General features: G+C 39.8%; 1 protein-coding gene across 1 annotated transcript; it reads left to right on the top strand.

Moving 5' to 3' along the window:
- The first annotated feature begins 1,766 nt into the window (after positions 1–1,766).
- On the top strand, positions 1,767–22,632 carry LOC128697007 (uncharacterized). The gene is made up of 5 exons (XM_053788509.2): positions 1,767–1,934; positions 5,494–5,589; positions 7,775–7,930; positions 9,545–9,581; positions 20,271–22,632. The coding sequence occupies exons 1-5, from the start codon at positions 1,932–1,934 to the stop codon at positions 22,490–22,492; spliced, it is 2,514 nt and encodes an 837-aa protein (XP_053644484.2). The 5' UTR covers positions 1,767–1,931; the 3' UTR covers positions 22,493–22,632.
- Positions 22,633–23,209: the final 577 nt, after the last annotated feature.

The raw sequence follows: 23,209 nt of genomic DNA, 5'->3' as shown, positions 1-23,209 counted from the left end.
GCATGGTGTCGATGGGGTATGAGGTGACTTTTACCTATTGAAGATTAAAGATTTTTATTTCTTTGCAAAGGTTACAATGTGTAAATACAAATTAGATTTATTAAGTACAAAGAAAGCCGCTATCATGCCGGGGCATTTCCGGAAATATACTCAAATACATTTTATATCGTTGTATTAACTGTGGACATTCCCTGTAAGAAATACGTATTGTTACCCTAATATTGTAATGATAATGTATCTTGTGAAAATAAAAGGTATTATCATCTTTAGGATACATACAATCTGCTATGTAGGATCATTGAAGTCAAAACTTCGGGGAACATGAATATTAGAGAAGTATGTGAGTGAGATGGGTTAGATAACAATGAAAATATGTTAGACGAATATGTAGGTGGGAAGGCTTGAATTTTTTTTATTTTCTTATTGGTTTCTTCTGATCCGATGACTAAAACTTGTAGAGCAGAAGAAATATCACATTTTTTTTGTACTTTATTGGACAATCCTAGGCTAAATTATATATCAATTGTTATATGAAAGCATAGTACAAGAATCACATTATGTATGTGGCTTAAATTAGTCAGTATTTTTGCTATGGTTAAGAGAATAATTATGATAATAAGTAAGGTGAGGGTGGGCAGGGACGGCCCTGGCGGACACAGGGTGGGCAGGGGCGGCCCTGGCGGACACAGGGTGGGCAGGGACGGCCCTGGCGGACACAGGGTGGGCAGGGACGGCCCTGGCGGACACATGGTGGGCAGGGACGGCCCTGGCGGCCACAGGGTGGGCAGCGACGGCCCTGGCGGACACAGGGTGGGCAGGGACGGCCCTGGCGGACACATGGTGGTGGTGGGCGGCCCGGGCGGACACAGGGTGGGGGTGGGCGGCCCGGGCGGACACATGGTGGGGGTGGGCGACCCGGGCGGACACAGGGTGGGGGTGGGAGGACACATGGTGGGGGTGGGCGGACACAGGGTGGGGGTTGGAGGACACATGGTGGGGGTGGGCGGACACAAGGTGGGGGTGGGCGGCCCGGGCGGACACATAGTGGGGGTGGGCGACCCGGGCGGACACAGGGTGGGGGTGGGAGGACACATGGTGGGGGTGGGCGGACACAGGGTGGGGGTTGGAGGACACATGGTGGGGGTGGGCGGACACAAGGTGGGGGTGGGCGGCCCGGGCGGACACATGGTGGGGGTGGGCGGCCCTGGCGGACACAGGGTGGGGGTGGGAGGACACATGGTGGGGGTGGGCGGCCCTGGCGGACACAGGGTGGGGGTGGGAGGACACATGGTGGGGGTGGGCGGACACAGGGTGGGGGTGGGCGGACACAGGGTGGGGGTGGGCGGCCCTGGCGGACACAGGGTGGGGGTGGGCGGACACAGGGTGGGGGTGGGCGGCCCTGGCGGACACAGGGTGGGGGTGGGAGGACACATGGTGGGGGTGGGCGGACACAGGGTGGGGGTGGGCGGCCCTGGCGGACACAGGGTGGGGGTGGGAGGACACATGGTGGGGGTGGGCGGACACAGGGTGGGGGTGGGCGGACACAGGGTGGGGGTGGGCGGCCCTGGCGGACACAGGGTCGGGCAGCGAGGACACATGGTGGGCCAGGGCGGACACATGGTGGGGGTGGGAGGACACATGGTGGGGGTGGGCGGACCCAGGGTGGGGGTGGGCGGCCCTGGCGGACACAACCACAACCAACCTAGTAAACAATGCCACCACCGCCGCGCAAACATTAAAAAACGCTGTTTTCTCTATGATCTACGTCGGTGGTGAGCATGACTCTCCCCTGAGGGTGCAACTATGAGCTAGACACTTCAGGCAGCTCAATGTTAGAAGCTATCAACAGAAATAGGCATATTAATGAGGAGTAGTGTGGGGAGAGTTGAGTAGCGTGCAGCGTTGATGGTGTTGCTCTCAACCTATTGAAGATGGTAAGTTAACCATCTTTACTTGTTCTCCTCTCATTCCTCACTATCTGCCTTCTCGAGTGGTTCCTTGAGGTTGCTGAAGGGCTCTTAATCCAAGGAACTTGAGATATTTTTAGGATCAAACCCGGTTACTTCGTTCCTCAGACGCTGAGTTCCTTAGAATCCTACAGGTCTAGACCCCTCAAGGAAGGTTCCTTGATGTTGGTGAGGGGCTCTTGATTTAGGGAATTGGATCTGTGCTCCAGTTCCCCGAATTAAGCCTGAATGCCTTCCACATCCCCCCCCCAGGCGCTGTATAATCCTCCGGGTTTAGCGCTTCCCCCTTGATTATAATAATAATAATAATACAGGTCTAGCGGTTCTCCCTCAATATATTAATAATTCAAGGTGAAGTGATGTAGGTGAAGGACTTCTAATCCGAGGAGTTGGAGCTACCCTTCCCTTGGATCACACTTCGTTGCTTATTTGGTAGTGGCTTCAGCTTACATTCAGGGACATGGGTTCGATCCCCGGACGTGTGTAAATGTCTGGCATGTTTCTAACACCTACTGTCCCTGTTCACCTAGCAGTAAGCAGGTACTTGGGTGCTAGTCGACTGTTGTGTGGGTCGCATCCTGGGGAAGAGAGAATTAAGGAACCCTCAAATGAAATAAGCCAGACAGTGATGCCAGTGGCATTAATGAGTTTTCCTGAGTTAAATAAATTTCTACAAGCATATGATACAACTTATTTAGACACAGGTACACATAAGTACAATTATCATACATAGTGTAAATTACCTAGGATAACCCATAAAAGTCCGACAAAGTGACTTATTTCAATTGGGGTCTATGTAATATCTTACTATTTAAACCTTAAAAGTTAAGACAGCTAATTAACTCAACTGTTTGAAAATCAGTTACAATAAAAGGAGACATACTAGGAGTAAAATAAACTGAATTATTTACACTGACATTAAAGAGAGGAGCTGTATGACCCTTGTCCCCTCAAGGAAGGTTCCTTGACGCTGGTGAGGGGGTTCTTGATCTAGGGAATTGGATTTGTGCTCCAGTTCCTGGAATTGAGCCTGAATAATTTCCACATATCCCCCACAGGTGCTGTATAATCCTATGGGTTTAGCGCTTTCCTCTTGATTATTATAATAATAATAATGTATAACCCTTGTAGGTTCAACGCTAAACCTGGTTAATAATCTGAATAGAATCTCCCCCTTCCCCATGTTTATAAGTTATGTGTTTATTTTAAAACTAAAAGTAGTGAGCCCAAATGCCCAGTAACTTATTTTACCTTATGCTGTTGAAGAACTTTTGACTTAGGAAATTAGATCTACACACTTTCCTATGAGACTTACTGATTAGCTTCTGGTCTTCGAGTGCTGTATGACCCGTGTAGGTTTACCAAGCTTCCATGAATATAATAATAATGACATTATATAACCATGACAGTACTATTGCTGTCCTTGGTTCCCTATCTTTCTGTGGAAAGTCACTCAGTTTCAGTGTATTTGGTAAAAGTTTTACATTTTTTTCCAAATGAAAGAAATATTTCTATGTCAAGAAATTACTGCAACACACAATTAACTAATGCTCAGTGACCTACTGCCTCATGCTAGACTGGTGCTATTTACACCCAGCCATTAAGTAAGTAAGTAAGTTTATTTAGGTTTAGGTACACACAAATGCAGTTACATAAATTATCATACATAGCAGCATATGTGTAAATTACCTAGGATAACCCCAAAAATCAGACAGTGATTTATTTCCATTAAGGGCCCATTCATGTATTTGGCTAACCTATGAAGGAGCGTACAATATCTGCTCTCCACACCAAATGCAGTATGTGAGGTTACATGTCAAAGCAGTGCCTTCTCTCCACATCGAGTATTCAAAGTATGTTTGGCTAGGCCAGGGTAGTTTTCTTAAGCCAGAGAAGTTGTCATTGTAGCTCCCCTTGATAAGCATGTTGTACATTCAGAGACATTTCACATTTCATTCCTACATGGTGCCCACAGCTTGCCATATTATTATTTGAGGTGGTGTTTTGTAGGGTGTAAATTGATTCTCCCTAGTTGGTGTCCATGCTAGTTCTTTAAATCCTTTAAATTCTGCTAGCACACTCAGCTCACACAGTAGGGTCCAGGGGTCGATTCCCAGTACAGGTGGAAACATTAGGGCTTGTTTCCTTAAGGCACCTGCTGTCTGTGTTCACCTATCAGTAAAAAAGATACTTGGGTGTTAGTTGACTGGTGTGGGTTGCATCCTGGGGAGAAAAGTGAAATAATTTGCCCAAAATCTTCTGCATTACAAGGGGTTCTCTGTAGTAGTGTCAGTGATGTCAGCTGTGCCTGTATGCCTTGTAAATGTACTTTTAGAAATAAGGATTATTATTAATATTATTATTACATGAACTGTACAGTGTCCAGGTCAGCAGTTGTCACTGGGATCCACAGTAGGCCATGAAAATTTAGAAAATTTTCAAGAAAATCAGAAATTTAAAAATTATGTACTGTGTACTGTAGTCCATGAATAATAAGTTTTGAGAAAATTATCTTCCAAGTTTTTAATTTATTTTGGCAAGGGCTTGGCTGCTGCTTCAAAAGACAGCTACACATTCCCTCAAATGGGCATGGACATGTGCACTTATCCCATTGACTACTCAGGATGATCATATTCATCCATCTCATTTAATTACAAAATTTTGTTTTGTCGTTGGGCGAGCGGCTATTGCTGCTATTGAAACAGTGTAATAAGGATGTGTATAAACTATAGTTTACAAGCAGCCCCGGCTCATACAGCAGGTTAGGTTCTGGGCTACCACTGTAAAGCAAAAATTCACGTGAAGTGAAACATAGCCTTTTCTCAGTTTCAGATGCATGTAAAATCCTGATATTTTTACACTGTCATGTATTAAGTGAACACTAGAGCTATGCTTAAATAATGCATATACAGTACATACATTACTTACCCTAAAATATTTTCATCCTTGGCTTATAGTGAGTGTGACTATAGTTATTATAGAAAGTCTGAATAAATGAAGAATGGGTATAATTGAAAACCACTGCATTAGTAAAATGCCATAAAGCAAAGCACTGTAAAGCTGGGCCCTTCTGTATATGATGCTTTTTGCCCTCATTTTCAGCTTTTCAGTAATTGTAATTAGAGTACTGTACTGTATTTATTTTGGCTTGGCTGGAAAGAATTATCCTCACTGTCAACTTTCTTTTGATTGCCTGTTGTATATTAAATGGTAGTCATTCACTAGAATGGAGAGGTGGAGGTTGTGTTTGTTTTATCTGAAATATAAAGTAAGTTCACATATTACCTTTAGATTTAGTAATTAAATTAATTTAGTGTTAAATAACTGTGGATTAAGTAATAATTTTTAGAAACTGAAAATCTTACATTTTGATATGCAGCTTATACACTATACACATATACCCATGGCTTCCATTAACTACCATATATACCAGTCAGTTAAGTGTTTTTTTTTTTTTATAAATAAGAGTTACAGTAATTTTCTGTTGATTATGGTTTGGTTAGCATGATGTTTTTCAATATTTCAGAATGATCCTTTACATGATCCCTTGGGAGAAGATCCCCTTGGGGACCATTCGGAATTCGAAGTTAAAGAAGAACCCTTCGAGTTTTATGATGATTCTGTGAGTAAATATTTAGTTGCAATTCATTTACAGTACTTGGGTAATAACTTATAACTTATGGGGAGCCAAGAGCAGCAGCAGCCGCTTTCCTAGAATTTTTAAATAAAAAGTCATATATATTATGTAACCCTCAGTTGAATGGGAATTAAATTCAAACTGGATACGTATTTCATTAGCCCAGAGTTTGAGTACAGTAGACATTACTAACAACAATTTACATGGCAATGCTCAGTTTCAATTTCTGCTGCTGATTTACCTTGTTTTATGCCTCCTCTTAAGAATTTACTAAAGCTGTTGACTTAAGACTCAGCTGTATTTGAGTAGTAGTACCTTTCCTGCTTATTAGATATTTTAGGCCATGAGAGCTCAAAAGAGTGCTGAAATGTCTTGTGATTTAGACATTTATTATTACTTCATTTATTTACTTTTACTCTAATCAGCATACTGCTAGATTAATGTGGACAGTAATGTTAGGTTTTAGCTAGTACGGTATGAAATAATATTTAAATATCCTAGCATTGAGGCAGTTTCCATACTGCTTCCAACACTTGATAACGTACTAAAACCGGCCCTTCTGTAGGCCGTAAAATTACAGTTGATTGGCAATCCTCAAGGCATCTAAAAGTTTCAAGGCAGCATTGAGAACTCTGGGTGCCTTTAACTGTTAAATGACACTATTTTTTATTTCAGCAATGTGATACCATATACACGTTGACCATCACTAATCAGGCATCATTGGGACTTGCAGGGTGCCAGATTAGTGATTTTGCCAGATTACAGAGTGGTTAGGTTAGAATACACTTAACCAAACGGCGATATTTATGCATCGGCGATTTCACCCACTTTATGCCCTATTTTTGGCCCATTCCATTGTTCCAGTCTACCAAACTCATAGCTATTTCACTTGTACTCCTTCTATTCTGTCGATTGAGTACAAGAAACCGCCCATTTATCTATTTCAACTACCCAGCAAAGTGGTCAGAAATTAGTAATTTGGCCAATTTCACACAAATTTCAAGAGACGCCAATTTCAAAATGGGGTCCAGAATAAACAATACACACATTCTTGGCACTAAAATAATACTTTCTCTGTTCATTAGTCATGTCTCCAGGCCCCTCTTATATTATGCTTGCTTTCCATTTTGAATTTTTATTTACACAAAAAATAGAAGATTTACTGCTATGCATTATTGAAATAATTGTATAAATAATGTCAACCTGTACATGACTGCATATTAGACCAGCCAGTTGGACACGTATTGGACATTGGCAAAAATCTAACGTTTCCGCTACTTTGAGCTCAATTTCAAAGTATTTACCATCGTGAAACTAATTAAAATCATATCTAATTCTGTAAGATATCTTCCGTTCTATCAAACGAGGCCAAAAAACTGAAAATACACCCATAAAAACCACGTGAAAATACACCGCAAAGTCGTTGTTTTACACCTAAAACATGGTAGCAGTATTTTTCTCATTATGCACTGTGTGCTGCAAGATTTTCTTTTATATAGTGCATACTTACCACACAGACCTATTCTCTCATACGTAGGCCCAAAATTACCAGTCACAGCTTAACTGAGTGAGTTGAGCTCGTGGTGACCGACAGTGACTTCATAGCTATCTAATCTTTTATGGACAATGTACGGTATATGTGCTTTACACAGTGAGAAACATTTCTTTTATCCATTGGAACCATGGCTAGGTCTAAAAGTGAGCAGGTTATAACAGTAAATGGAGAAAAAGAAATTGGAATGACTTATGTAGCAGGTATGCCACCAAACAGTAGTGGCCGGAAATTTGAAATTATCCTAGCCAAAATTAATCCCAAATTACTGATGGAACTGGATTACTGATTGCCGGATTAGTGATGGTTGACCTGTACTTCCTTCAAATTCAAGCTCATGGATGGGATGAAATGGTAGTTAACAAAGGCCCCAGGGGCTTTCATGGTTCCTTCAGGGTAGTATTGCAAATTTCTATTTTAACTACACAAATACCAGCACATGGGAATGAAACTTAGGATGATCTTTTGGTCTGACTTGGACTGAAACATAGTCATAAGTTTCATTCTTCTGTGTGCGGGTATTGGTGTATTGTTCCAGTACTGTGCCTTTTTATTCTTTCTATTTTGAATATACCATACTTTTAATTTTTAAGGTAAATATTGAATCAAATATTGCAGGTGTGCTGGGTATCAGAAGGTGTCACAATAATTGAAAATGGAGAAGATGAATACAAAAATGACGAGGAATCAGGAAGAATGTCAGATCAGGACTGTCTCAGTGGCTCCTCTGAACGTACCACAGATACCCAAGGGGACCTCCCAGACATGTGTCAGGTATGTCAATATTGTTGGCATTTTACATACACAGTAAGGATTTAGTTGATTTAATTAATTTCCTCAGAGCTGTCTTGTGAAAAAATAGAGTAGTTTTTTCCTAAATTGCTGTACAATTAATATGGGTAGTATAGTGCTTTTTTAATGATGATTGTGAAGGCTTACTCAGCCCTGTAACAACTTCAGACAGTATTAGCAAGGCTGGCTCCTCCTCAGGAAAATTAATGAATAGAAAAAGAAATAATAATTCACAAAGATAAACACTTTATTATTTATTAATGCAAAGATAAAACATTGAAATATGAAGTTGTATCCTACTTGGAAGAAAAATGAAAAATGAAGTGAAAAATTGCCATTTGAATTCAACGCTAATATGTATAAGTAAACTGGGGTGTCTGGTTGATGTTGACACCGTCTTGTAGAAATTGTAGCCGTTGCTGATGATGTGGGGGGTCACAGGTGTTGGTGACACCCAACGACTAGTTCTTCACAGAGTCTATAGCCTTGAATAGTCAGTCCAGATGACAGGAACTCAGGTTCTTTACCACTGCAAAGATGAGGGGTAGTGTCCTGTACAATTAATCAGGTAGGTAGATTATGAATGACGTCTCATGGGCTGTTTCAGTCCGTGTCCTTCAACACTTCTCGTTGGTTGGCAGGTGACCCGATCTGTCATTCCAAGAGTTGTACTGGGAGCTGTGAGTCGAGTGATTACTGTTTGGCTGGAGCCCCACACGTCACCTTTCGGGGTGGGGAGAAAGGGGGGGAGGGGATAGCGGGAGCTAGACTGACCCTACCTTAACAAGCAGCAGGAAATCAAACTATCATTACCATATACTCGCTCGCTACTCCTATCTGTTGAACTTTTCCCTCACAATGATAATAATAATAATAATAATAATAATGTTTGAAAAAATAAGATGTTAAAAGGTGATAGGGAAGACCCTTTAAGTAGACTTGTTTTGCTGACAAGTGTACTGTAAAAATACTGAGAATCTCGTTAGAGAAAGTGTATGTAACACTTGGTGATGAAAAAACTTATTTGGTAGCAACAGTTTGAGTTTTGATCAGCAAACTACTGAGACTCGAGCCCTTTAGGTTGAAGTGCAGTGCTTGCATCGTGAAGGATGGGTGAGGATGTTGCAGTTTGGAGGATCAAATAAGTTCTGATGTCTGCACACTTCTGACAAGACATCCTTGAGTGAATAATGTTAAATGTATTTCTTTTTCTTGGGTCGCCCTTCTTTGATGAGAGATGGTCAGTGTGATTAAAGCAAAACAATTACAGATAATTTCCCTCACATTTTTAGCCTAATTGTCAGAAAAGAATAAGTGCTACCAAGACCAAAATCAAGGTTAGAGAACAAATTGTCTGCTTTTAGGAATACGTAAATATAGTCTTCTGCACCTGTAAGTTAGGGTCAGAGCCCCATGACAAAGTATGGTAACATGAGTTTTATGGCTTTTATCACCCCCTTGTCTGCATTTTTCTCCATTGTTTCAATTTGGCTCTTATTCTTACCTTCAGTGCAAAACCTTGTACACTAAGTATTATAGTGTATTACATAGTTAATAACTGTGATTTGTACTTAAACCTTTTTTTTTTTTTTTCAGAGTTATAATGAAGCTGAAGGAAATTGCTCTGTCAATGGTAAGATATTACAAACAAATTATCAGGGATTTCAGAGTTAAGCTGTTGAATGGTCAAGATTAGAGTGGCTTGTGGTACCATTCTCACCAGGCTGAACATAAAATATTTAACCCTTTGACTGTTTTGGTCGTATATATACGTCTTACGCGCCACTGTTTCGGACGTATTTATACGCGTAAATTCTAGCGGCTTCAAATCAAGCAGGAGAAAGCTGGTAGGCCCACATGTGAGAGAATGGGTCTGTGTGGTCAGTGTGCACCACATAAAAAAAATCCTGCAGCACGCAGTGCGTAATGAGAAAAAAAAACTGACCGTTTTTTTGGATTAAAACGCCGAATTTGAGGTGTATTTTCGTATGGTATTCATCGTTGTATTCTCATTTTCATGGTCTCAGGTGATAAAATGGAAAACGTATTACAGAAATAGAGATGATTTTCATTACTTTTACGATGAAAACGACCTTGAAATTGAGCTCAAAGTAGCGGAAATGTTCGATTTTTACCAATGTTCAGGAGTAAGCAAATTACACCACACGTCCAATACACGTCAACTGGGGAGTCTAATATTCTTTCACTAGTGCACTGATATTATTTATACCATTTTTACAATAATGCATTAGTCTACATAACAGTAAATTTTGTATTGTATGAATAAAAAATCAAAATAGAAAGCAATAGTAATACAGTGGACCCCCGCTTAACGATCACCTCCCAATGCGACCAATTATGTAAGTGTATTTATATAAGTGCGTTTGTACGTGTATGTTTGGGGGTCTGAAATGGACTAATCTACTTCACAATATTCCTTATGGGAACAAATTCGGTCAGTATTGGCACCTGAACATACTTCTGGAATGAAAAAATATCGTTAATCGGGGGTCCACTGTATGAGAGGGGCCTAGAGATGTGACTAATGAACAGAGGATATGTTATTTTAGTGCCAAGAATGTCTACATTGTTTATTCTGGACCCTATTTTGAAATTGGCATCTTTTTTAATTTGCATGAAATTGGCCAAATTGCCAATTTCTGACCACTTTATTGGATAGTTCAAATCGGTAAATGGGCAGTTTCTTGTACTCAACTGATAGAAAAAATGGAGTTCTAAAGAAATAGCTATGAGTTTGGTCAACTGGAACAACGGAATTGGCCAAAAACAGGACTCAAAGCCGGTGAAATTGCCGATGCGTATGTTGCCGAGACAGCTAACTTCGCGGAAACGTAATACCGTGAGTTTTCGACCAAATTTTGTACTTTTGGTGTCATTACCACCGGGAAAAGATTCTCTATCATTTCAGAAGAAAAAATAATTTTTTTTTTCCAAAACTTTTGCGACAGAATGACAGTTTCAGAAAGGGGCTTGTGACAGTCAAAGGGTTCATTTTTCCTGCAGCTTTAACTTTCAACAGTTCAAACAGTCTATGTATATTAAAATAGCTGTAGTTAACATCAAGAACTTCAACACTACAGTGCCAGTCATCGCACCAGCTTCAAGGTACCAGTGCATCATTTATCAGGGTACAAATATATCTTCTTTCAAGGTGTAAATGCATAATCTTTCAAGGTACAATTGTATTATCTATCAAAGTACAAATGTATCATATATCAAGGTACAAATGTATCATCTATCAAGGTACAGATATATCTATCAAGGTACTGATGTATCATCTATCAAACAAGTTTACCAACTTTAGTCATTTTTTTTTTTTTCAACAAGTCGGCCGTCTCCCACCGAGGCAGGGTGACCCAAAAAACAAAGAAAATCCCCAGAAAGAAAATGCTTTCATCATCATTCAACACTTTCACCACACTCACACATAATCACTATTTTTGCAGAGGTGCTCAGAATACGACAGTTTAGAAGCATATACGTATAAAGATACACAACATATCCCTCCAAACTGCCAATATCCCAAACTCCTCATTTAAAGTGCAGGCATTGTACTTCCCATTTCCAGGACTCAAGTCCGACTATATGACAATAACCGGTTTCCCTGAATCCCTTCACTAAATATTACCCTGCTCACACTCCAACAGATCGTCAGGTCCCAAGTACCATTCGTCTCCATTCACTCCTATCTAACACACTCACGCACGCTTGCTGGAAGTCCAAGCCCCTTGCCCACAAAACCTTATTTACCCCCTCTCTCCAACCCTTTCGAGGACGACCCCTACCTCGCCTTCCTTCCCCTATAGATTTATATGCTTTCCATGTCATTCTACTTTGATCCATTCTCTCTAAATGACCAAACCACCTCAACAACCCCTCTTCTGCCCTCTGACTAATACTTTTATTAACTCCACACTTTTTCCTAATTTCCACACTCCGAATTTTCTGCATAATATTTACACCACACATTGCCCTTAGACAGGACATCTCCACTGCCTCCAACCGTCTCCTCGCTGCTGCATTTACCACCCAAGCTTCACACCCATTTAAGAGTGTTGGTGCTATTATACTTTCATGCATTCCGTTCTTTGCCTCCATAGATAATGTTTTTTGACTCCACATATACCTCAATGCACCACTCACCTTTTTTCCCTCATCAATTCTATGATTAACCTCATCCTTCATAAATCCATCCGCCGACACGTCAACTCCCAAGTATCTGAAAACATTCACTTCTTCCATACTCCTCCTCCCCAATTTGATATCCAATTTTTCTTTATCTAAATCATTTGATACTCTCATCACCTTACTCTTTTCTATGTTCACTTTCAACTTTCTACCTTTACACACATTCCCAAACTCATCCACTAACCTTTGCAATTTTTCTTTAGAATCTCCCATAAGCACAGTATCATCAGCAAAAAGTAACTGTGTTAATTCCCATTTTGAATTTGATTCCCCATAATTTAATCCCACCCCTCTCCCGAACACCCTAGCATTTACTTCTTTTACAACCCCATCTATAAATATATTAAACAACCATGGTGACATTACACATCCCTGTCTAAGACCTACTTTTACCGGGAAGTAGGCTCCCTCTCTTCTACACACCCTAACCTGAGCCTCACTATCCTCATAAAAACTCTTTACAGCATTTAGCAATGTAAACACTTGATCTACACATCCCCTACCCACTCTGAAACCTCCTTGCTCATCTGCAATCCTACATTCTGTCTTACCTCTAATTCTTTAAATTATAACCCTACCGTACACTTTTCCTGGTATACTCAATAAACTTATTCCTCTATAATTTTTACAATCTCTTTTGTCCCCTTTCCCTTTATATAAAGGGACTATACATGCTCTCCGCCAATTCCTAGGTACCTTCCCCTCTTTCATACATTTATTAAACAAAAGTACCAACCACTCCAACACTATATCCCCCCCTGCTTTTAACATTTTAACTTTAGTCATATCATGACTAAAACCCATTATTTACTTTTTATGGCTAATAAAAAATAAAATACTTTAATTCAAGACCCTTTAACCCTTTGACTGTTGAGGTCGTATATATACGTCTTACGAGGTACCGTGTTTGACGTATATATACATACTCATAAATTCTAGCGGCTTCAAATCAAGCAGGAGAAAGCTGGTAGGCCCACATGTGAGAGAATGGGTCTGTGTGCACCATACAAAAATCCTGGAGCATGCAGTGCATAATGAGAAGAAAAAAAACTACGACAGTTTTTTTTTTTAATCAAAATGCCGACTTTGTGGTCTATTTTCGTATAGTATTTATGGTTGTATTCTCGTTTTCTTGGTCTCATTTGATAGAATGGAAAACATATTATAGAAATAGAGGTGATTTTGATTTTACTATAAAAAGAACCTGGAAATGGAGCTCAAAGTAGGGGAAATGTTTGATTTTTGCCGATGTTCAAAAGAAAACAAATGATGTCATTGTCCAATAAATGTCCAGCTAGCCATTCTAATATGCAGTCATGAATGGGTTGATGTTATTTATACAATTATTACAGTATTGCAGTAGTCTGCATAACAGTAAATCTTCTATTTATTGTTTGAATAAAAATTCAAAATAGAAAGCAAGAGTAATATCAGAGGGGCTTGGAGACATGACTGATCAACAAAGAAAATGTTATTTTAGAGCCAGGAATGTCTGCATTGTTCATTCTGGACTTTATTTTGAAATTGTCATATTTTTTAATTTGCGTAAAATTGGCCAAATTGCAAATTTCTGACCACGTTATTGGGTAGTTGAAATAGGTAAATGGGCAGTTTCTTGTACTCAATCGATAGAAAAAATGGATTTCTAAAAAAATAGTTATGAGTTTGGTCGACTGGAACAATGGAATTAGCCGAAAATAGGGCTCAAAGTGGGCGAAATCGCCGATTTGTAAATATCGCCAAGGTTGCTAACTTCGCGAGAGCGTAATTCCATCAGTTTTCCATCAAATTTCATGTTTTTGGTGTCATTACAATCGGGAAAAGATTCTCTTATCATTTCATAAGATTTTTTTTTTTTTTTTTTGAAATTTTGCGACACCAGGAGACACTTCAGGATTGGGGGTTGTGACAGTCAAGGGGTTAAAGGGAAGGAGGACAAGGGGTGCCTTAATTCCGGTGAGGGGATCTTAGGCCAAGTAATTGACAATCTTCCCGTACTTGGATCTAATATGATTACCTCCCATTCCACAAGGCCATATTACCCTTATTAGTTTAGTGCTTTCCTCCTTTAAAGTGCAGGGATTGGACTTCATAATATGTAATATATAATACAGTAATATGTAATACAGTGGACCCTTTGTTATCGGCCGTAATCCATTCAGTTCCAGACAAAAATATTCACAAAAAAAATAATTTTTTTAACAATTATATAAATGTTACATATCTTTAATGAAGGCTAATGCTGGCTTCTGGAAGATAGGGAGGAGGAAAGAGGGAGGAGTTAGTGTTTGGAAGGGGAATCCCCCTCCATAAAGACTTAGGTAGCAAAGCCTTCTCTGGGGTTACTTCCTTTCTTTGTCTTTTCATGCCACTAGGAGCAGCTTGAGAGTCACTGGACCCCTGTCTCATAGAATAACTGTCCAGAGTGCTCTGTTTATGGCATCTCTTTAAGATATTCCTGAAGTGGGTCAGGGTTTTGTCACTAAACATGTTGCAGATATGGCTTGTTTCAGCTTTGTCAGGGTGGTACTTCTCAACAAAACTTTGCACATCATTCCACTTTGCACAAGTGTTCTTAATCAATGTAGAAGGCACCTCCTTCACTCTCTCTTTCTCCTCCACTGAAGCAAGTTCCTCAGGTGCAGTCTGTTGCTGTTTGAGTTGAAGCTCTTGCAGCTCTTCAGTGGTTAGCTCTTCCCTGTGGTCCTCCACCAACTCTTCCACATCCTCACCACTCACCTCCAACCCCAGGGACTTCCCCAGTGCCCCAATAGAGTCCACAGGGTCGGCAGGGTCAGCCTTAAACCCTTCAAAATCCTTCTCTTGGACACAATCTGGCCACAGTTTTCTCCAAGCAGAGTTCAAAGTCCTGGAAGTCACTCCATCCCAAGCCTTACCTATAATGCTTATGCAATGGAGGATAGTGAAGTGATTCCTCCAGAACTCTCTTAGGGTCACCTGAGTGTCCAAGGTCACTTAAGCACTTTTGAAACACTGCTTTGGTGTAGAGTTTTTTGAAGTTAGAAATGACCTGCTGGTCCATGTGCTGGAGGAGAGGAGTGGTGTTCGGAGGCAAGAACTTCACTGTGATGAAACTGAAGTTCCTAAACACTTGGTCTTGCAAGTCTGGAGGATGTGCAGAAGCATTGTCCAGTACCAGGAGGCACTTGAGTGGCAATTTCTTTTCCAGGAGGTATTTTTTCACACTTGGGCCAAACACATCATTAACCCACTCTTTGAAAATATGCCTTGTGACCCATGCCTTATGATTAGCTTTTCACATCACACACAATCTATTCTTCATGACATTGTTTTTCTTGAACACACTGGGATTTTCTGAGTGATATATGAGTAAAGGCTTCACTTTGAAATCCCCACTAGCATTACCACACAACAAAACAGTAAGCCTGTCTTTCGTAGGCTTGTGTCCTGGTAGTGCCTTTTCCTCCTGGGTAATGTAGGTCTGTTTTTGGTATTTGCTTCCAAAACAGGCCTGTTTCACCACAATTGAACACTTGTTGGGGTTCGAATCCTTCAGCCTTTGCATAGTCCTGGAATTCGTGAACATACTTTTCAGCCGCACATTTATCAGAACTTACAGCTTCACCATGCCTTACAATGCTGTGTATGCCACTACGCTTCTTAAATCTATCAAACCATCCTTTGCTGCCCCTAAATTCACAAACTGCATCACTTGTTCCAGGGATTTTCTTTGCAAGATCCTCATGCAACTGCCCTCCCTTCTAACACATGATCAACTCCACAACACTGTCTCCCACTAATTCTTTTTCCTTAATCCACAATAATAATAACTTTTCCACCTCTTCCATTACTGGTGGCCTTTGTTTGGTTAGAAAAGTTACTCCTTTTGCAACATTAGCATCCTTGATTTGTTCTTTCTTTGCCAGAATGGATTTAATTGTTGATTTATTCTTGTTCCAGCACCCTCATACCACTCTCAAACTTTTCAATCACTTCATGCTTAAATTCCATGGTGTTTCTCACTTTCTTCACCACATGAACTTTCTTTGGAGCCATGGTTACGTATTTCACAGTTGCACTGCAAAAATAACACAAATTACAATGGGATATAAACAAAATGTTTGTATGTATAAGCAGAAGCTTCCTCAGGCACCAAGAGACACAGCCAAACTGATGCGCAAGCGGCCCCAGCCGGCGAACGGACGCATCCCAAATGGCTGATCACCGAATTAATGGCAGATAACCGAATTAACGGTCGATAACCGGTCACCGAAAAATCGACTGATCACCGAGTTGGCCGATAACAGAAGCGGCCAATAACCGGGGTCCACTGTAATTAATTTGACCCCTTAACTCCAAGAAAAGTAGCAAAATATAGAGGAGGGCCCCACTTATACAGCAGGTTAGCTTCCAGGCTACTGCTGTGAAGCAAAAATTGCTGTAAAGTGAAACATGGCCTTTTTTTCACTTTCAAGTGCATATAAAAGCCTGATAACATGTTTACACTATCATATATTAAGTGAGCAGTAGAACTAGGCCTAAAAAATACATGTACAGTACACACATTACTTCTTTTTTTTTTTTAACAAACCGGCCGTATCCCACCAAGGCAGGGTGGCCCAAAAAAAAAAAATTCTCTTTTTAAATTTAGTAATTTATACAGGAGAAGGGGTTACTAGCCCCTTGCTCCTGGCATTTTAGTCGCCTCTTACAACACGCATGGCTTACGGAGGAAGAATTCTGTTCCACTTCCCCATGGAGATAAGAGGAAATAAACAAGAACAAGAACTAGTAAGAAAATAGAAGAAAACCCAGAGGGGTGTGTATATATTTATGCTTGTACATGTATGTGTAGTGTGACCTAAGTGTAAGTAGAAGTAGCAAGATGTACCTGAAACCTTGCATGTTTCTTTCTTTCTTTCAACACACCGGCCGTATCCCACCGAGGTGGGGTGGCCCAAAAGGAAAAACGAAAGTTTCTCCTTTTACATTTAGTAATATATACAGGAGAAGAGGTTACTAGCCCCTTGCTCCCGACATTTTAGTTGCCTCTTACAACACGCATGGCTTACGGAGGAAGAATTCTGTTCCACTTCCCCATGGAGGTAAGAGAAAATAAACAACAAGAACAAGAACTAGTAAGAAAATATTAGAAAACCCAGAGGGGTGTGTATATATATGCTTGTACATGTATGTGTAGTGTGACCTAAGTGTAAGTAGAAGTAGCAAGACATACCTGAAATCTTGAATGTTTATGAGACAGGAAAATGGACACCAGCAATCCTACCATCATGTAAAACAATTACAGGCTTCCGTTTTACACTCACTTGGCAGGACAGTAGTACCTCCCTGGGCAGTTGCTGTCTACCGACCTACTACCTAGGTGTGTGTAAATTATTAGATAAATTAGGCAAGTTATTGCACGTAATTTTCTCTCGTCCTGTTATCGTTTCCTTTGGCCTGATATGTTAGGTTGCTATGTTAGTTTTGATTATCATAAAATACTAGATTGGCATTTCAAAAATTTCCATTACTGTAATTCACTGTGTACCTAAAGTACAGTGTAGGCAATCTTTCTGTGTTACAGCAAAACTTTTTTTTTCTGTTTATTATTGGGACAGTATTTTTTTATCATTCACATTTATTTGTAACCTGTTGACCCCCATTTAATTTAATAGCAAGGAGACTATAGTTCATTGTTCTCCCAAAATGGGTAATAAATTTAATTTGATAGGACTGATATTTCTCAAGGGAAGAGTCTTGATCCTGGTGAAGATCTCTTGATCTGATGACTTGGAACTACCCTCTCCTTCCTTAGATTAAATTTGATTACTTCTTTTTTTCCAGGTGTTGAATAACCCTTATGGCTTGAGCACTTCCCATTGAATGTAATATTATAGTGGATCCCCAACTTAATCACCTAGACAGGGAAGAGAGGAATGGTTGGTCAAGCAAAAAAAAAAAAAATGTTTAGCAAATTGGATTTTCCCATAAAAGTCTTTGTTGTAACTTGAGATGGGGACCGTGATGATAATATTCAGTATTTGATTCCTGTTAATTCTTTCCATGACAAAATTGACAAAATATGTTCTCAACAGGAATGAAGTATTTGTTTAGTAGAGGGACAGGGATGTTATACTTTGCTTTTAAAAGTTCATGAAAAAAAAACAGAATAAAAAAATAATTAAAATATCAATTGAAGTATCACATTGTGATACTTCAATTTATATTTGATGCTTTCTCTCTACATTTTACCAAATTTTCATGCTTTTTTGTGTTGTGCACTCATAAAATGGGGGAATATAATACCATTATGCATCTACTAATCAATAGAACAATCACTGGTGAAGGGAGGGAGAAGTGGTGGGAGGTACAGAGTGTAATAATATGACATTACTCCCCTCACAGACATAACCAGACTTCCCCCCCCCCCTTTCTCTCTCTCTCTCTCTCGGGGATGATAAATAATTTGTGTTTGCAATTTTTGAACTGTACTGTTGGCATGCTGCTGGCAAGACAATGATGGAGTGAGTGATGATGAAAGTGTTTCTTCTTTTTCAGGTCACCCTGCCTCGGTGGGAAATGACCGATGTGTTAAAAAAATAAACATGAAGGGATTTAGGGAAACCGGTTAACTGGACTTGAGTCATGGAGGTGGGAAGTACAGTGTCTTCACTCTGAAAGAGGGATGGGCATTGTTGCAATTTGGAGGGTTATTTGAACCCTTTAGGAGGAGGTGCGGGATTACCAAAACTGTTGTCCAGAGGGCTGAGGAAGGGTTGTTGAGGTGGTTCGGACATGTAGAGAGAATGGAGCGAAACAGAATGACTTCAAGAGTGTATCAGTCTGTAGTGGAAGGAAGGCGGGGTAGGGGTCGGCCTAGGAAGGGTTGGAGGGAGGGGGTAAAGGAGGTTTTGTGTGCGAGGGGCTTGGACTTCCAGCAGGCATGCGTGAGCGTGTTTGATAGGAGTGAATGGAGACAAATGGTTTTTAATACTTGACGTGCTGTTGGAGTGTGAGCAAAGTAACATTTATGAAGGGATTCAGGGAAACCGGCAGGCCGGACTTGAGTCCTGGAGATGGGAAGTACAGTGCCTGCACTCTGAAGGAGGGGTGTTAATGTTGCAGTTTAAAAACTGTAGTGTAAAGCACCCTTCTGGCAAGACAGTGATGGAGTGAATGATGGTGAAAGTTTTTCTTTTTCGGGCCACCCTGCCTTGGTGGGAATCGGCCAGTGTGATAATAAAAATATAAAAAAAAAAAATTTGAACTGTAATGTCAACACTCTTCTGGCAAGAAAGTGATTGAGTAAGTGATAGTTTTTTTTTTTTTTTGTTTGGTCACCCTACCTTGGAAGATGGCTAGAGTGTTGAAAAAATAAGCAGTATCCCTATTTTCCTTACGTTCTAACTGATGGTGCAGAGGATATGAAAACAGTGTGTGTGTGTTGACTTCTGATGCAGGATACAGTTGATATAGTCACTCCTATGGAGACCTGTAAGATGATACAGTATACAGCTTCTCCTCACATAACGACGGAGTTCCGTTCCTGAGACTACGTCATTAAACGAATTCGTCGCTAAGTGAGGAGCATACTATAATGGTAGTGAGTTTGTGTCAGCCAACTTTGTTTTAATGTTACCTTTGCCCCATTTATAACATTTCTGGTATATTTTTAAATATTTATACAGTAGTGTACTGTATATTGAAATAAACAGAATACAGGAAATCAGCTCTTAATATACGTTATTTAGGTATGAATACTGGTCTTAGAGCCCGTCGTAAGTCCGAGGCGTCGGTGAACGAGTGCGCCGTTAAGTGAGGAGAGGCTGTATTAACATTGGTCGCACAAGCTGAAGCAGTCATCAGGAGGAAAGGGGAGCAGTCAGCAGCCTGGAATTTGGTGGTTGTACAAGCTAGGGGTGGTCGTTACATGGGGGAGAGTCCTTAGTTTTCATTGGTTGTTATTCGAGCTCTCATTATGCAGATAGTCATAAGGTGGGGTCTACTGTAATAATGTGGGATTATTAAGGATTGGGTTTAGTAACTGAAGTACAATATACAGTAGTTTATTAAAAAATCCTTTTAATCATTGTGCATTATTTTTTAAAACACTTAATTTTCTCCACAGGAAGGATCTTGCCAGCTAAGGGCTCTATTCCTCACAAGAAGATAAAGGGGTACTCTTCAGATCTAGACATGAAGAGGTACTCCACAGATGCAGACATGAAAAGGGTAACCAAAGAGAAACCAGTGCTAAAGAAAAAGGAAGGTAAATTTTATTGTGATGTAAAGAAAGAAGTAGTATATCATGTGAAGGAAGAAAGACAGTACCAGGTCAAGAAAGAGAGTGAGGGGAAATACAAGAGAGATTTGGAACGCCAGTTAGCTAGTTACAGATCAAACATCAAGAGAATGCAGAAGATCTTGGATGAAGAAAGAGCTAAAATGACAAAGGTACAAAATGCGCTTATAAATCTGAGGAGAAGACTGCGAAGACGTGAGCTGAAGATGATGAAAACGAACACTACCAAAATTGAAATTAAGGAAGAGAGAGAGGATATAGAAGAGGAAGATTTAAAGAAAAAGGAGATGGAAATGGAAGTAAAAGGACAGATCATATTAGATGAAACATTGATTAAAAAAAGGAAGGAGTTGGACAAAATTCCAAAAATAAGGATAAAAAAGCTAAAGTTACCAAAAAGTTTTGAGATAAAAAATGAGATTATACTTAAAGAGCAGGAAATTGAAATAAAGAAACCAATTAAAAAAGGTGTAATGCAGGAGAAAAAAAGAGAAAAAATTGAGCAGCCCAAGGAATTAAAGCAAAAAAAGAAGTTAGATGAGCTTAAGAAAAAGGAGGATTTAAAAGGAGTCAAAAAAGATGACGAGCAAAAGAAAATGGAAGTGGAACAGACAAAGGTAGAAACTGAAGAAAAGAATGTGAAACCAGAAATTCAAATAGCAACCTCGCACATGTTGTGGAATGTTTTGAGTCGCATCAAATCGGAATCATACTCAACAAATCCAATAGACAATAGTAAGGATGTACTGCAAGAAACAGATGTGAAGTTAACCTTACATCCACATAACAAACCAAATCCCTCTGATGTTCCACTCTTGGTAAAGGAATTCATGTTACGGGATGATGTGTCAAAAGCTTGTTCTCCTTCTGATCTAGATGAAGCAATACCAGAAGCAAGATATCGAATGTATTATCTCTTAATCCTCCATAAGCAGTTTGTGGCAGAGTATGGATTATTATGTAACTATAAAACATTTGCTAATTATGTTCCCAAAAATGTGCTAAAACCTAGTCCTCGCTTCTGGAAGACTTGTACCTGCTTTCCCTGCCTCAATCCTGAACTGAAATTTGAAAATTTAAACTCCCAAGGTTTACTAAATATGAGTGGTATGGAATTAGCAGATATCCTTCAGGATTCTGAAATGGAGAGTGCTCTTATGACTCAGTTGCGTAAATTGAGAGAATCTCGAGATATACTTCCATATGATGCATGGGAAAAGACCTGTAGTGGCACCATACACTCAAAACGGAGAATTGTAAGTGAACCAGTAGGCATTGTGGTGGCAAAGTTTTTCGAGGAACTTAGCCTTTTGAAAGCTCATATTCAGAAAACATTTTGTCAGTTAGATGCTGCCAAATTGGCACGGGAAAGAGCCATGCACTCGACTGACGAAGTTACCTTACACCTGGACTGCTCCCCAATACCTATATATCGCCATCCTGAGTCTGAATGTGCTTCATCTGACATTGCTACTATCCTTACTGTTCTAACAGGTTACCTCTGGACTGAGGGTGGTTTTCAGACTGTGATAGCAATGTCTGATAGCAAGGATTACACAACAGCTGCTGTTTGGGCTGGTCTGGAGAAAATTTTGCTAAAAGTTATCCAAGCTGGTAAGAGTAAAATTAATATAATATCAGATTGTCCAACAAACAGATACAGAAATAAGAGCAACTTTTACTTTATGAGTGACTTTGCTCAGACATTCGGTGTTTGCTTCCGATGGGTGTTTCTTGAGTTGGGTCATGGGATAGGCCATGCTGGCATTGTGAGAGCTGATTTTGATCGTGTTATACGTGATCAGATATCTAACAGTTCCATTAAGCCAGTTAGGAATAGCTGTGACGTCCTTAGTTTAGTACACTCTCATACATCATCAGCTGTCCATACATATACAGATCAAGATGTCAAAAAGTATAAGTTTTTGTTGCCGAAGTTACGTGTGGTACAAGGAACTCAAAAGTTTCATGAGGTTATTATTCTCCCAGAAGATTTCTGGGTGAGAGACGTGGTGAGTCATGATGCTTTTAGAAAATTGTCTATTTAAGGTCTGTTTTCTTCAAGTACAGGTACCATCCGACTTACGACCGAGTTCGGTTCCGACCAACCGGTCGTAAGTCGAAATGGACATAAGTCGAACCTTACTGCTGAATATCAACATCACATTTTTGTAATGACTTTATTTTATTGTTTTATTTTGGTATTTCATTTTTTACTTTACTTTTTATGCTGTTAGTACTGTATTTTATACTGTAAGGTTTAGGATAAACACTGTATACAACACAAACAGTTGTTTATTTCCCAGAAATTTGGCATACAAAACACGGTCGCAAGTTGAATGGTCGTATGTCGAGCAGGTCGTAAGTCGGATGGTAGGTGTATATGTTACTAAACTGTATATTTGTAATTTCCATTTGACAGTGTCATAGAGTGCATTCTTAGTTGTCTATTTTAAGTATTATTTATATCTTTATGCTGCTGTCTTAGCAAGTATTAAAAGCATAAAGAAATAGGTAAATTTTAATGTTGCAAATTATTACCATCATTGGTTGTACATAAATGGAAGTATAGTACAAGCAATTTGAATGTCAAGATTAAACATTTTACATGGACATTTTGTCACTGATGCTTCAATGGCATTATAAACAGTGTATATATATATAAATATATATATAAATATATTTTTAACATATTTAACCTTTTTTTAAAAGCTTGTGCACGTTGGTGTGAACTGAATGATGTGCACACCACTCGGTCAGTTGGT

The sequence above is a fragment of the Cherax quadricarinatus genome, chromosome 49 (assembly GCF_038502225.1).
Source record: "Cherax quadricarinatus isolate ZL_2023a chromosome 49, ASM3850222v1, whole genome shotgun sequence".
Classification (NCBI taxonomy): Eukaryota; Metazoa; Arthropoda; class Malacostraca; order Decapoda; family Parastacidae; genus Cherax; species Cherax quadricarinatus.
This window is presented reverse-complemented; position numbering and strand designations above follow the sequence as displayed.

Coding starts and splice junctions, on each gene's coding strand:
- LOC128697007 (XM_053788509.2), top strand. Junction 5,590..7,774: donor TCGAGTTTTATGATGATTCT/GTGAGTAAATAT, acceptor CAAATATTGCAG/GTGTGCTGGGTATCAGAAGG. Junction 9,582..20,270: donor AGGAAATTGCTCTGTCAATG/GTAAGATATTAC, acceptor TTTTCTCCACAG/GAAGGATCTTGCCAGCTAAG.